This window comes from Pseudophryne corroboree, chromosome 3, assembly GCF_028390025.1.
Source record: "Pseudophryne corroboree isolate aPseCor3 chromosome 3, aPseCor3.hap2, whole genome shotgun sequence".
In the NCBI taxonomy this organism is placed as follows: Eukaryota; Metazoa; Chordata; class Amphibia; order Anura; family Myobatrachidae; genus Pseudophryne; species Pseudophryne corroboree.
The window spans coordinates 160,602,522-160,618,536 of NC_086446.1; the positions used below are offsets into that span (position 1 = coordinate 160,602,522).

Here is a 16,015-nt window from a genome sequence, read left to right on the forward strand (position 1 = left end):
AGCAGCCAGTTTGGTCCATGTAGGCCCACCCCCTCCATTCCAGTAGCCCGCCCCCTTTTCATGCCCGAGTTCTAACACTGTCATAGGAGGGGGGAGAGGATGCTGCAAGCTTCAATTGAAAACATCCCTCCAAAATGGCCGCTTCCTCAGGGGAGTCAGTTATTAAAGATACTAGAGGAGCATCCTCTAGTATCTTTAATAACTGTCTCCTATGAGGTGGTGGCCATTTTGGGAGGGACGCTTACAATTGATGCTTGCAGCGTCCTCTCCCCCTCCTGTGACAGAGTCAGATCTCTTGCACGAAAAGGGGAAGGGGCAGAGTGGCAGGCGGACGGCGGCATGAGTGGCCCGAGCCCTCTCCTCTCTGTTAGAGAGGCCGGATCCGGGACTACTGTGCCCGCAGCACCCCCTTGATGGCGGGCCTGCCTGTCGGATCCTCTCCGACGGAGAGGATCCGACAGTTCAGTATCCAAATAGCAGGCAATTCCGACAGGTTTTTGCCCGTTTTTGACAATGTCTATCCCCCTTTTTTTAAAGTCGGATTGACATTGTCAAAAATGGGCCAAAAAAACTGTCAAAATCGCCTGCAAATCCGACAAAACACGTGGATCCGTGGCTAATCTGCCGATCCATGTGTTTTCCGACAAGTCGGATTTTTAAAAAAGTCAGAATAATGGCACTATAATTGAATAGGTCGAATCCAAATTTGACCTAAAAAAGTCGTAACCAACTTTTTAAAAAAATCTGACAGTAATTGAATAGACCAGTGGTTCCCAAACTGTGTGCCTAGGCACCCTGGGCCTGGGGTGCCTCGGGACACTTGCAGGGGTGCCTTGGATTTGTGGTCCAGGACCAATTCAAATTATTTATGATTAATGTAATAGGCAAAACCAGTGCTGGTGGCTGTCAATCATAGAATATGTGGACAAACACAAGCATATCCTGTCTCTCACCACATAACAGACCCTAAGGATGACATATAAATACAATTTACTTCATTTAATATTTCTTTCTAAATTTCTCAATCAGAAAATTTGGCCTAGGGGTGCCGTGAAAAAAACCCTGATACTCTAGGGCGCCGTGATTCAAAAATGTTTGAGAACCACTGGAATAGACCCTTATATCTGCTGTATACTATTTTTTTTTCCATTGTTTAATAATGAATGTGAATTTGGCTGTTAAAACAAATGTTTGCAAAATTGAATGTAGGTGTATCTGATGTAGGGCTAAAACCGGCACAGTCCTGCCGCATCTTGCAACTTATTTTTAACTTTGCTATTTGGTTTTTAAGCAATTATCATTTATTAGAAGAGATTAATTATCCTTGACATACACATGAAAGAATGAGAAAATTTAGGGCAATATGAGAATTGGCAGTGGCACAGCATTCATCCACTTAGTTCTAGATCCATTTAGCAATCTAAAAAAAGAATATAGAAATAATTTAAGATTCACAGAAGTATCTCCACAAGTCTATGTATTGCAGAGAACACTTCTTCATTGGTTTTAGTGCATTTTTTTCAAGTAATACTGAAAACGGTTATATGGAGGGTTAGATATATAACTTGCTCAAAGGTGCAAATATGCACTAAAATTATAGCAACTTATCAGCAAAAATATTTTGTCTTTTGGGTGCAGGTTACGTAGTAAAACCAAATATCTGGCTACTGTATTTTTGTGTTTGGAGACAAGGGTACTTCTTAATTTCATACAGCTGCCAACTGGGGCCAGTCTCTACAGTTGCTGGGATGATGGAAACCAATGGTGCCTGCAAAAGGAATTATCAAAGCTTTGTTGCTGATTGGTTGGTAATGTTCCTCTCCACTTTATCTCAATCCAAGCTTTGATAAATATCCCCCTTATTTATTTTACAAGGAATGGCTTATGGTTATCCAGACAGGTTAAGCTTGCTAGTTGTTACTGAGGCCCTAGTCAGATGCACTACAGGCGGAGAGGATGTAGTAAGGGGCATACCTCCCGGTTTACAATTATGGCTGTGATAAATCTGTCTTCCAAGTATTTATCCAAATATACAAAAGATTAAAAGAGTAGCTTGGGGTCCACACATCTGATACAATGAAAAATACAAATGAGTACATTTTTTATTTTCCAGCCTGGGCCGGCACTGCCACTAGGCAACCACATGCCTAAATATATCACACATGACCCCGGCTTCCAACTTAATATGGTGACATAATTAGATGCATGGCATCTTTGACTGAGGTATGATATCACTGGGGGTATGATCAGTATCAGGAGGATCAAATATATCATAAAATACAGGCACACAGGTTTTAGACACAACTCCCTAAGGGGTTTATATATCAGATAATATTTGTGGGGTAACCACACAAATATTAAGGATACCCTGAATGTATCTACAGGGACTGCAGCAAATATCAGATATTTTTTTCTAGAAAGGGATCACAAGGATCCCTCCCTGGTGCTGCCTGCTTCTTCCTTCTCTGGCAGGCCAGTTGCCTCGGCCTCAGGTTGACAGGTGACTCAGGGGCAGATGTATTAACCTGGAGACGGCATAAGGAAGTGATAAACCAGTGATATGTGCAAGGTGATAAACACACCAGCCAATCAGATCCTAACTGTTAATTTACATCTTGGAGCTGATTGGCTGGTGCCTTTATCACCTTGCTCATATTACTGGTTTATCACTTCCTTATGCCTTCTCCAGGTTAATACATCTGCCCCTCAGTCTGATTCCTGGCTGCCCAATCTGTGTGTTACTGAGTACAGGGGGAGATGCGGGCCCCATAGCCGCACTCCTTGCACCCGCAGTAGTAACACCATTTTTCCCAGCATATCCAGTATATAATAGTTCTTATATACACACAGGGCCGGTTCCGGGGCTTCTGGCGCCCCGGGCGGCATTAGGGGGCGTGGCTTCATACAGGGGGCGTGGTCATTTACGCCCCCTGTACAGACTGAAATGATGTGCGGTGCGCGATGACGTCATCGCGCACCGCACAGCAAAGGTCCTCTCCATGAAGGGAAACTAGACGTAGCGTCTAGTTCCCTTCGTTGAGAGGACCTTTGCTGTGCGGTGCGCGATGACGTCATCGCGCACCGCACAGTAAAGGACCTCTCCACGAAGGGAAACTAGATGCGTGCGCGTCTAGTTTCCCTTCCCAGCGGCAGCGGCCAGCGGCAGCAGGGGGGCAGCGGGGGGCACACAGCAGCAGCGGATCTTGCCCTGGTGCGGCACCCTCCGGATGGCGCCCGGCGCCCTCTGGAAGGCGGCGCCCCGGGCAAAAGTCCTGCTTGCCCGTGGCAAGATCCGCTACTGTATACAGAATATTATCAACCTTCAAGTTTTAAGGCAGCTCAAGGTTTTTGTTGTATATAGAAGTCTTGCATTCTTAGAAAACTTTGAATCTTTTCTCTAAGGAAGTTGGCCATAGCATACTTATACAGGGAGAGATGCACCAAGCCTTGGAAATAGATAAAGTGGAGAGAGATAAAAGTACCAACCAATCAGCACCTGCCATTTTACAGGATAGGAGCAGATTGGTTGCCACTTTATCTCTCTCCACTTTATCTCTTTCCACTCTTTGATATGTCTTCCCCTTTATCTCTCTCTGAGGTATGATACATCTCCCCCTAAGTACATTCCAGAAAATGATGTTGAATTGGTTGCTGTGTGCAAGTTCTCCACTTATGCTCTTCTCTTTTATCCGCCTGAACAGTTGCATACCCTACATACTATATACATAAAGGTAAAAAAAAAAAAGGTCAGTGTGCTTAAAAAGTATGCCTCAGCCAATCAGGAAGAGCTAATAGCTATAGTGCTGCTGACGTCGCCATCAAAATCAAACTAATGAGAGAACACAAATGCCTCTTAAAAAGGTATATTCAAATGCATCCTTGTTTCTTCATGGGACCTATTTATTATAGCTTTACCCTCCGATATTCATGCACAGAGTGCAGACTTTTAAATTATTTAGCACCAGAGATATAGCAGAAGCTGAGCTATTGTAGTTCATACTGTAGAAGGAGCTCTTCAGGCCTCTCCTCACCCTCCAACCTTCTTATGTGTAGGTTGCGCATGTGAAAATACTGCTGGGATAGAACATAACTGTGGAAACTTTTGCTGTTACGATCATATGTCAGCATTTACTAGGATAAGCACAAGCTGATTGGAGCAGCTGTCCTACCATGAAAAAATTGCTAAGTAGCCCAGAATGTCCTTGTCATGGCAATATGGAATAATACTTTTTAGGGTCCCATCTATAGTGTACAGGCTCCAACAGATTCTGTGGCTTGCTGCCCTCAAGTCTCCATTTCACCTGGTTTTATTCAGCCAGAGAACATATGTAATTCATGGGAGGGAGGCAGTCAATTTACCGCCTGTCGGGATCCCGGCGGTCAGGATGCCGACGCCGGAATCCCCCGACACCAGCTGAAATACCAGCGGTCGGAGTCCCGACCGTCGGCTGGTTACCCCTCTTGGGTGGTGGTCCATGCCACCACCCGGAGGGGAATAGAGCCCTTGTGGCGACCAAAAGGCACCAGCGGGCCCGAAGTGTGGCAAGCACAGCGAGCCCGCGAGGTGACACGCTGCGCTCGCTGCCCGGATCCCGCAGATGGGCTCCCGGCGTCAGTCTACTGACTGTCGGGATCACGACCGCCGGGATCTCGTACTGATCCCATATTTCATATGTGTCCCTTATTAATGGGATGATCTGGCAAGCCTAGACTGTACACACCATATTCAGCTTACACTTCAGTGTCCCCTTTCCACCTCACCAGATGCCAGGGGCCGCAAGACTCACATAAATCTAGATATGGATGAATTGCAGCATGCATGCGCTGTACAGTAATGAGTATATTTACATCTTACAAATGGATGTCCATTCAACAATAGATGGGGACCAAAGTGAGCATGTGCTGGAAAATGATTTTTCCTGTAATTTGACTGTTAATAAAACCATTTGTGAGCTGGTGGCATAAAAATTGGAACTATGAAAGTATATGTTACGTGTTTACCTTTAAGCTGGAGTTGTGTTTTAGTTGCTCTCTAAGAAAGCGTAGCGCAGGTGTCTCAGGAATAGGGATCCTTTCTTCCCTGGCAGTTGCTGTCTCTTCTCTTTCGGTCTGACTTTCTCCACCATCGTCTCCTGATCTGCTCCTGGACTTTGTTTTCATTATCTTTTTTCGTGAAACTTTTGCACTTGGCCTCGTAGCCCCGGTATCATTACTCTCATTAAGAGAGCGCTGAGTTTCTCTGAGAAAGAAAAACATACTTTGCTGTCTCTTTCACCCAGGAATGGTTCTTCTCTCTCTTTCTCACTTCCTTTTCATATAACAGAAATCAACAAAGGGCATTCAGTCCGCCTCCTACCACACAATTGCGTTCCCTCCTATTCAAGTATTTTATTTCAGAAGATGAAACCTTTCCATGTATTATGTATGTCACGGAGTAATTACCAACTAGTGTGTAACATCCAGTGGTAGACATTTCATGTTTAATAGTTTTATTATCAGTACTGTAGTAAATATCAGTCTCAACAGTTTACATTATTTTTTAAAATAATTTATTGCAATGTCTTTCGGTGGAATCACTCAAGCCTGTATTTTCAAATTGTAGCATAATAATGGTAATTAAAAGATCATGTGTCTCTTTAATTATGAACAAGTAACAAGCCCCAGCTTCTGACAAGGATCAGATAAGGAACAATAGTTGTGAAATCAACCAGAGTATCCTAAACTCCTACTGTGCTCTAAAGAAAAGACTGAAGTAAACTAAAATAATTGACTGTAAACACAGTAATACAGTACAAACAGTATGACAAGCACACTGTTAGAAAAATACCCAAGAGTTCCTGTAATAATTTTTGTATACAATTAACCATTATGTTATTTCAATAGAAAATGTGGGTATGAAACCTTCCTGAATAAGGGGACTTTTTTGAATGAATACGATAAAGTCAAAAATAGCCTGAAGACATCTTAGCCAGTATTCACATGGTCTTTATGTATGAAAAGAAAGGGAATGACCGGGATGTATTAAAAATGCCAGCTGTTGGGATCTCGGCGTTCAGGAGACTGATGCCGTGATCCCACATTTTACTGGCAGTCGGAAACCTGAAACCTCCCCCTCCCCTGTAATTCCCACTCGGTTGGTGTGTCCACGCCCAAAGCGTGGCCAGCGCAGTGTGCCCGCGAGGGAATTCGCTACCGGTATATCAGCAGGTGGGATGCCGCTGTTGACAGCTGGCATCCCATCTGCCAGTATATCATAACGCACCCAAATAAAGGTTTATTATTTCTACTATATCAACATATACTGGTATTTTAATTACACATATTACATTTTGCATATGGAGCCAGTATTTTCTCCTCATGTAAAAGTAGTACAGCAGGTTGGATGGTATGTAGGGGAAAAGTGAAAACTTGTGGAAACTCATTAAAATTACATACAGTACAGGTTGAGTATCCCTTATCCAAAATGCTTGGGACCAGAGGAATTTTGGATAACGGATTTTTCCGTATTTTGGAATAATTGCATACCATAATGAGATATTATGGTGATGGGACCTAAATCTAAGCACAGGATGCATTTATGTTACAAATACACCTTATACACACAGCCTGAATGTCATTTTAGCCAATATTTTTTATAACTTTGTGCATTAAACAAAGTGAGTATACATTCACACAATTCATTTATGTTTCATATACACCTTTTACACACAGCCTGAAGGTCATTTAATACAATATTTTTAATAACTTTGTGTATTAAACAAAGTTTGTGTACATTGAGCCATCAAAAAACAAAGGATTTACTATCTCAGTCTCACTCAAAAAAGTCCGTATTTCGGAATATTCCGTATTTCGGAATATTTGGATATGGGATACTCAACCTGTATAAACAAAGTAAATATTTCACAAAACAAAGTATCAGTGACATTATCATGAGGAAAGAAGAAACCTTTTAAAATAGTACAATTTAAGGCAAATTTGCATGTCTGTTCTAATTGGTATCAAAGAACATGTTACACAATCAAAAGAAGGGGGAGATGTATCAAGCCTTGGTGAGATATAAAGGGAAGAAGTTGCCCAAAGCAACAAATCAACTTGTAACTCATTTTAACCACTTAACTGATGATTTATTTAGCCAAAAACCGCTAAGAAATTGTTGTTTTTTTTAAATGAGTGAATTAGGTGAAGAACATGAATTTAATCCTATCCCAAATGATTTTAGTAAAAAAAAAAAAAAAATTATTTTAATTTTTTTTTAAACAACAACATTGCAACCATCGGAACATCGTGACCATCACATCGTGACCATCCTGTGCAACCAGGTCAGATAGAGCACTTGTAATCATGGTCGCATCTGATGCGACCATGCCAGGCAAGTGGTTAATAGATAAATGCCAGTTAGAGCTGATTGGTTGCTTTGGGAAACTTCTGTATTTTATCTTTCTCCAAGACTTGATACATATATCTATATGAGGCTGCCTGACTTTATATTTTATACGATGGGGGTGAGGAGCATGTGTGGCTTGAGAGGGGTTAGTTAGGTTATCATGGTTGCAAACTGAGAAAAGTTAAAACCAACATAGTGCCCATAATTGGTGAACCTGTCCCAAAGGACTTAGGGGGTAATTCAGACTTGATCGTAGCAGCAAATTTGTTAGCAAATTGGGCTAAATTTGTTGGGCAAAACCATGTGCACAGCAGGTGTGGCAGATATAACATTTGCAGAGAGAGTTAGATTTGGGCGGGTTATTTTGTTTCTGTGCGGGATAAATACTGCCTGCTTTATTTTTACACTGCAATTTAAATTTTAGATTGAACACACCCCACCCAAATATAACTCTCTCTGCACATGTTATATCTGCCCCCCTGCAGTGCATATGGATTTGCCCAACTGCTAACAAATTTGCTGCTACGATCAAGTCTGAATTACCCCCTTAGATCTTCTGAAACTTTGCAAAGGTTATGTTTAATAGCCTCAAAATATATTCTGTTGAGGAAATAACCATATGTGACTCTGAAAAATCTGCAACAAAGAAGAGGGTTTTTTATTTTTTCTTTCCCTTACAATTAAGACTTTAATTACATTGCAGATATGTATTATTAAGTATTATTAGCTTACAGCTTGGTTTACTCAGGGATTTTACTGGCTTATTTAACATAAGCGCAGCAGGATTGGCATGAATACAAATTTCAGTGATCTGATTGAGTTAGATCTATGGTAGTGAAAACTGGTGAATAACAGCAACAGCCTATAAAATATGAAGGAACATGCCCACATCTGCAGTTTCTCCAACACTAATCATAGTCATAGGCTATACACAATTAGTTTATGGGCTCAAGTACCATCCAAGTAAAATGTTCTCATTTAGCCATATAGATGCTTTAGCTACTCTCCTTCAGATATCAGACCATCCCTTTTGTAGTACATGTGACATATAGGTGACATGGGAGTTAAGATGGTTTGGTGAACGGCTCAAAATGTACCACCAAATCCCACAGAGTAAATATAATGTTTCCCAAATTGGGTTAGCTTGTGGAGATGATTTGGTTCTGGGTCTGCAAGTATTGAAAGTGCAGATGCAGGTATTTGGCAATTTTCTTGCATATCCGCAAAGGAGGGACAAACTCACCAATAATATGTATGAACCAATCAAGATCTTTGTTGACACAGTATCCGGATGCTAGATAGACAGTGTCTAGGTTGACAGTCAATAGGCCAACACCGGGTGTGTATTGGGTACTGGGTGTGTCAGCATACTGATGCCAGCATCCCAGCAGTGGAATGACTACGGGGGAGGGAGTGCAACAAGCCCCTTGCAGGCTCGCTGCACTCACCACACTGCGGGCTCAGTGTGGGAATAGTCCCTGTTGGTCGCATGCCAACCATCAGGATTGTGAGGGTGCGGACTGTAGGGGAAGGTAATGTGACCGCCGGTCTCCTGATGGTGGGCACATAACCACATCCCATCAACACCATATGGCAGACATGCATTAGGTCGACAGGTACAAAAGGTCGACATGACAATGGTTGACATGTATTTGGGGAGTTTTATATGTTTTTACAACATTTGCTTGGCTTTTCATAATGAACCCCCTGTAAGTGTGGCGACTGAAGAAAGCTACCCCAACCTGTTTCCATCTGGCCACTTCCTTGGGGGCCATACTGGGTTATAAGGGTTACATGTAGTATTCAGTTTATAAACAGTTTGTTCGTTTTTTCAAAGCAGATAAAGCAAATTGCTAATAGTTCTAAAAATTGTTGGGAGGTGGAAGGTGGGGGTTTGGATCCCTTCTCATAGGGCCTGTCATGACTGTAGTTTTGTGAAGTCTGTTCGGGTAACTAGAGGACTGTGTGTATATTGGCTAGTCTGTGGGAATCAGTGAGATGGAGAGCTCAAGGAAGACTATGGACGATGAAGTAGATACAAAAAGTAAGATTTAATGGAGTAACGATAACTCACAGAAGCTGAGGTTACCCCAATGACTGAACTGAAGAATGGAGTTAATAATTGTAAAATTATGCTGTAGCACTTTGTATAAAGAACAATGACTGTGGCTGTGACTTTAAGATGAGACTGAAGAATACTGAGGCTGTGTCTTTAAGATGAGACTGAAGAATACTGCAGCTGAGGGAATACTATTAAGGTGCAGTGGAATGCCAAATTATCCAGCAAAGACGTTTGTACAATATATGACAAGACCAGAATCATTACCTATATAATAACACTTACACCAACACAACTCTATGGGGGGTTTCATGGAAGATAATTAAGCTACAATATCAGTAGAGCAGTCTAATCTATGACTGTATAGTTGACAATAAGATCTATATAAGATCACAAGAAATATTCTGCGGGAAATCCACCTACAGTTGGAAAACTCAATGATAATAGACACACATGGCTCTCTCCAGCAAAGGATAGAATGTATCTTTTCCTGCTAGATACTAATAGGAATCAGTGTGGTGTTTGAAGGCAGGTGAAGAATTAATCACTGTCTGTATGGAGAGCAAATATTGATACACTGCTGAGTTACATGTTGGTAACAGTATAAGTGGTTACACTCTACTGAGGCAACTGGAAGTGTTACATTTATCATCCCAATATAGGAGGAAAAACAACTCACACTGCATGTCTGTCGCATCAATTAAGAAAGCAATACACAGGACAATTTAAATAAGACATCAACACTAAGATCATTCATAAGCAAAATAGCCATTTATTGTAAATTAAAATTCACATTGAAAGATCACTGATCGGAACAAAGTAGTTTTAATATCACAACTTGTTTTTCTTATTCACACTATATTTTAATATTTCACCAATTCCCAAAATTATTTTAATGCATATCTAATAAAAAACAGTCATTTTAATTTAAAAAAAGAAATTGTGGTTTAATGTGTCCAACAAAAATGCTTCTCTTTTATCTTTCTGGTTTTGGTATTTAAATGCAGGTCTATGACCTAAAAGCATTAGGAGAGCACCTGCAAACAAAAACACATATTTATGGTGAATGACCAAAGATATAACTTGTGTAAAGCAGAAAAGACCACAGTATAATAAATCTTTATATATAGGAGAGTATAGGTCTGGTGCGGGATTATTTAATTCTTTGTGTACTACTGCGGCTGTGTCTTTAAAATGAAACTGAAGAATACTGCGGCTGTTTCTTTAAGACGAGACTGAAGAACACTGCGGCTGTGTCTTTAAGACGAGACTGAAGAATACTGCAGCTGTGTCTTTAAAACGAGACTGAAGAATACTGCGGCTGTGTCTTTAAGACGAGACTGAAGAATACTGCGGCTGTGTCTTTAAGATGAGACTTATACTAGACATAACTGGTAACACAACTGTAATCCGGACGGATGGCAAAATAGCAGAGTTTTACAGGAACTAAGGTAATAGTGTTACCTCTTAGGGAGCTCAGCTACTAAGCTCACACTGAGCTGTGTGACTCAAGGAACTGGCAGCTTCTGTAACACAAGTCTCTTTACTTATACTTCCTGGTCCTTGGAAATTGGTGAACAGGGTCAGGTGATGCAGGGAGTCTCCGGTTGGCATGGGATTGGATAGCTCATGGACAGGTGATCTGACCCTGTCATGTCAATACTCCAGGTTAGGCTCTGATGTGGAGTGAGGCCTAGCTAAAAAACTGAAGCCTTAAACTCCTAAAATGAGCAGATGATGCTGGCTTTTAGGCCCAAACACCAGGGAGCCGAGCACAGTGGAGAATGTATCTGGTGACCACTGGAGTCAGAGAGGCATATAGTATAATGACAACAATGATTGCTGTATAGGCACAGCAAAGAGAGACTTGCTGATTTCAGTATTCAACAGAAGGTTAATCAACACAGGTGGAGCTCATTAACTCTCACCTTCCAGGCAGGCAGGCAGGCAGGCAGGCAGGCAGAGAACTCAGCACTCAGGAAACTCATGGTACTGGCAAGCTGTTTATCCCAGCAAGCAGAAAAAGCACAGGATCCAGGACAGATGGCAGAGGTAAGTCACCAAATATCAGAAATACAGTCAGGATCATGACAAAGCCTGATCGTACGCAATTGTGGCCTTCCTTGCATCTTTTGCTGCAGTTGTGTCTGAGAACAGGGGCAGATTGTGGACTAACAGTGGCCCTGTAAAATTTTGTAGAAGTGGTCCAACATGGGCAGCGCATTGGTATTACATACTGTATAGACATGGCAGCATCACAGGAGTTGCTGTAATGCAGAGATGGAATAACAGAATGAATAGGGACAATGCAGTGTACTGAGTGCAGTGGGCTGCCTGTCATGTGAGGGGTGGGGCCACATAATAACACACAAAGCAGGCCCCACAGACACGTCAGCCTACCAGGAATCTTCCTGGTTAGCCCTATGGCCAATCCGCCCCTGCATATTACAGAGGTGGCACAATACATTCTGCTTTTTTTGTTTTACTAATTTCTAGTATTTTAAAGATTAAAAATTTGAACTTTTAAAATTGAATAAGACCACAGTGTCATGATCCGTGCCATATATCCTTTCTGCCTCTAGGTGTCACTCTCTGCCTCCTGGTCTGTCTAGCAGTTCCCACTCTGTGACCTGGCAGCATTGATTATCTAGTTATGTGCAGCTGTGGTTTGCACCTGGGAAGCTGCTATTTATTCTCTGTTCACAAGCACTCCTGTGCCAGTTCATCAAGTCTATCTTTGAGGCTGCAATATCTCAGCTCATTGTTAATGAAGAACTGAGTAGCTGGCCTGCATTCTCCCAGTACTCAGGTAATCTGTATTCTCTCAGCCTATGGTTAAAGAACTGAGTAGCTGGCCTGCATTCTCCCAGTACTCAGGTAACCTGTATTCTCTCAGCCTATGGTTAAAGAACTGAGTAGCTGGCCTGCATTCTCCCAGTACTCAGGTAATCTGTATTCTCTCAGCCTATGGTTAAAGAACTGAGTAGCTGGCCTGCGTTCTCCCAGTACTCAGGTAATCTGTATTCTCTCAGCCTATGGTTAAAGAGCTGAGTAGCTGGCCTGCATTCTCCCAGTACTCAGGTAACCTGTATTCCCTCAGCTTGTTGTTAAAGAACTGAGTAGCTGGCCTGCATTCTCCCAGTACTCAGGTAACCTGTATTCCCTCAGCTTGTTGTTAAAGAACTGAGTAGCTGGCCTGCATTCTCCCAGTACTCGGGTAACCTGTATTCTCTCAGCCTATGGTTAAAGAACTGAGTAGCTGGCCTGCATTCTCCCAGTACTCAGGTAATTTGTATTTCCTCAGCTTGTTGCTATCCTGTGATCCAACTACCACAGTGCAATCCTGGCATCCCGTGTATTCACAGTCTCCTGGTATCCTATGTCCCTTCAGTTTTCCTTTTGTGTTCTCTAGTTACCCCTGGTTTATATTTATTATTTACAGTTGTACAGTGTTTAATAAACTTGCATTATACCATGAACATCAGTCCCTGCTAACATGTTTCCACAATGAGAGATCCAAACTGATTCTGACACACAGTAGCTATGTGTTGCTGTATTAAATGTACATTATATTTGTTTACTCAGAATGTAATTCATGGCTAATTAGATAAAGACTACACCAATTAACTGTAATCACTATCTTTCCAGTAAAGTAAATGGAGATTTTCCATAACAGGCTATGACAACTGCATTGTGGGCTCCACAGAGTTTGAAATGAAATTTACAAATACAGAATATAGCATTTATATAATTAAAAGGCTGGACTATGACGTAAGATAATGAAAGATGTTCATAGCCACAGCAACAATGGCCATGGGGGTAATTAGATAAAGACAACACCAGGTAGCTAAAGCTCTCAAGGGGATATATCTCTGTGTTCTCTGCAGCAAATAGGAAATTAGTCTGAAAGGACTCAGACTACCTGACTAAGGGGGACATTTAGCAAACAGGGATAAGAGCAGAGAAGTGAGCCAGTGGAGAAGTGGCCCGATCAACCAATCAGCAGCTCTGTATCATTTTATAGTATGCAAATTATAGATGTTACTTCAGTGCTGATTGGTTGCCATGGGCAACTTCTCCACTGGCTCACTTCTCCGCTCTTATCACTGCTTAATAAATTTTCCCCTAAAGCTGGGTACACATTAGAAAATTTTTTGAACAATTAGTCATTTTTAACCAAATCGGAATGACAAAAGGAGATTTATGGTAAGAACTTACCTTTGTTAAATCTCTTTCTGCAAGGTACACTGGGTTCCACAGGGAATAACATTGGGTGTAGAGTTGGATCTTGATCTGAGGCACCAACAGGCTAAAAGCTTTGACTGTTCCCAAGATGCACAGTGCCGCCTTCTCTATAACCCCGCCTCCATGCACAGGAGCTCAATTTTGTTAACCAGTCCAATGCAGGTAAAAGAAACGACAATTGGTAGTAGCCACATATACCACATTCTCGCGACAAGAGAAGGTACCAGCGGCTAATGCCATACACTCCCAAAGAAGCTAAGTGCGTCAGGATGGGCGCCCTGTGGAACCCACTGTACCTCGCAGAAAGAGATTTAACAAAGGTAAATTCTTACCATAAATCTCCTTTTCTGCAGCGGGGTACACTGGGGTTCCTCAGGAAATAACATTGGGGATGTCATAAAGCAGTTCCTTATAGGAGGGGATGCACTGTAGCGGGCACAAGAACCCGGTGTCCAAAGGAAGCATCCTGGGAGGCGGAAGTATCGAAGGCATAGAACCTTATGAACGTGTTCACTGAGGACCAGAGCCGTAACTAGGTGTGTGCCGATGGTGCCTTGCCTACAGCGCACATGCATTGAAGGCACACCATCGGCAGCACCCAACCACCCCCATGCCCCCCAGCATGGTCACAGCCACTTCAGCCTCGTGTCATTACTCACTACAGTGGCGCACCCAGGGGGGGTTTCCGAGCACCCAGAAACCCCCCTCCACTAAAAAAAAAAAAAAAAAATTTTTTTTTTTTTTTAAGCTTCATGAGTATTATTAACGGCTGTCTAGCGTCCTCTGCAGCCTGCTGTCTACCTGGTGGCACTTGTAAGTGCAATAAAAGTTTACTTTATTTTAATTATAGTACATATATATCCATGTGCATACATATAAACACATGTATATACATACATACATATAAACACACACACATATGATATATATACATGTGTATATATACGTGTACTGTATGTGTGTATATGTATATATATATATGCAGGAAAGCCAGCAGGACGGCACTCACGGAGACTTGGTACATGGAACAAACTGACAGCTGAAGCTGGTATGTAGTATGCATGTTTAATATGCTATGTATATGTATGTGTGTGTGTGTGTGTATATATATATATATATATATATATATATATATACCAGCAAATAGAAAACCACAGCACTCGCCACCGCAGAAGCGGGGTGCAGTATCCGCACTCGCCACTAATAGGGTGGGGTGCATGTAGCCCATGGCCACCTACTCAAAAATATAGAAACAAAAAGTACAGCACTCACCAAAATGAGCTCACTTATCCTCACAACATCTATGGATAAATGAATAAATGATGGGGGTTTAGTTAGTGAATTGGCCAATGCACGGAAGCCTGCATACCGCTCCACGGTACCCCACCTTCATGCAGGCCCTACACTAACACAAAATCATCTAGATTAAAACCTGGCAACTGTATCACATAATATAACTGCAAATATGCCCACTTGGTGTAAGGTGTATCTGCCATGAACTGCATGGCTTTTAAAAGGTACACTAGTCACCTGACACTGGCTGATAAATTACTAAAGGGCAGCTGACACAGGTTTAGGATAATTGGGGTGCATGAACAGAGTTTGTGGCCACACTTAATGAGTTAACCAGGGATTAACCCTAAAAATATACCAGCAAATAGAAAACCACAGCACTCGCCACCCCAGAAGCGGGGTGCAGTATCCGCACTCGCCCCTAATAGGGTGGGGTGCATGTAGCCCATGGCCACCTACTCAAAAATATAGAAACAAAAAGTACAGCACTCACCAAAATGAGCTCAATTATCCTCACAACATCTCTGGATAAATGAATAAATGATGGGGGTTTAGTTAGTGAATTGGCCAATGAACGGAAGCCTGCATACCGCTCCAAGGTACCCCACCTTCATGCAGAATGCACCAATATTAATATTCATATTAATGCACCAATAAAAATGTATGCACAATGTATAGCAAGGTTATACGTTTATATATACTCTGAAAGGACCATAGTTGTCAATAAACAAATAACAGTATCCACAAAGTGAGTTTGTTATTGGTAATAATGTTCAAAAAAAGCCATTCATATGGCTGCTCACTAGAATTGTCTCATTCACATAAAATGTGAAACTGCAAGCTTTCTATAAGTGCAGAGGCAACGTGCACTTAAGATTGATGGAAGTCCCGGCAACAGATGGCTTAATTCAAGAAAATTGTATAGTTACCTTTCCTGGGCTATTAGCACCGAGCGTCCCCGGTGCAGTCCAATATAGCCCTCTATTTGGATTAATGAAAGATGCTAATTGAGCAAATTGCTCTGATGAAGGCTG

General features: G+C 41.9%; 1 protein-coding gene across 5 annotated transcripts in view; it reads right to left on the reverse strand.

The window, feature by feature from the left end:
* Positions 1-5,300, reverse strand: part of LOC135057548 (calcium-binding protein 2-like) — a 181,617-nt gene extending 176,317 nt beyond the window's left edge. For all 5 annotated transcript variants that reach the window (XM_063963399.1, XM_063963396.1, XM_063963395.1 and 2 more), the window contains exon 1: positions 5,002-5,300. In XM_063963399.1, coding sequence (XP_063819469.1) covers positions 5,002-5,256 — 255 coding nt within the window. In that variant the 5' untranslated portion in view covers positions 5,257-5,300. The remainder of the gene's footprint in view (positions 1-5,001) is intronic.
* Positions 5,301-16,015: the final 10,715 nt, after the last annotated feature.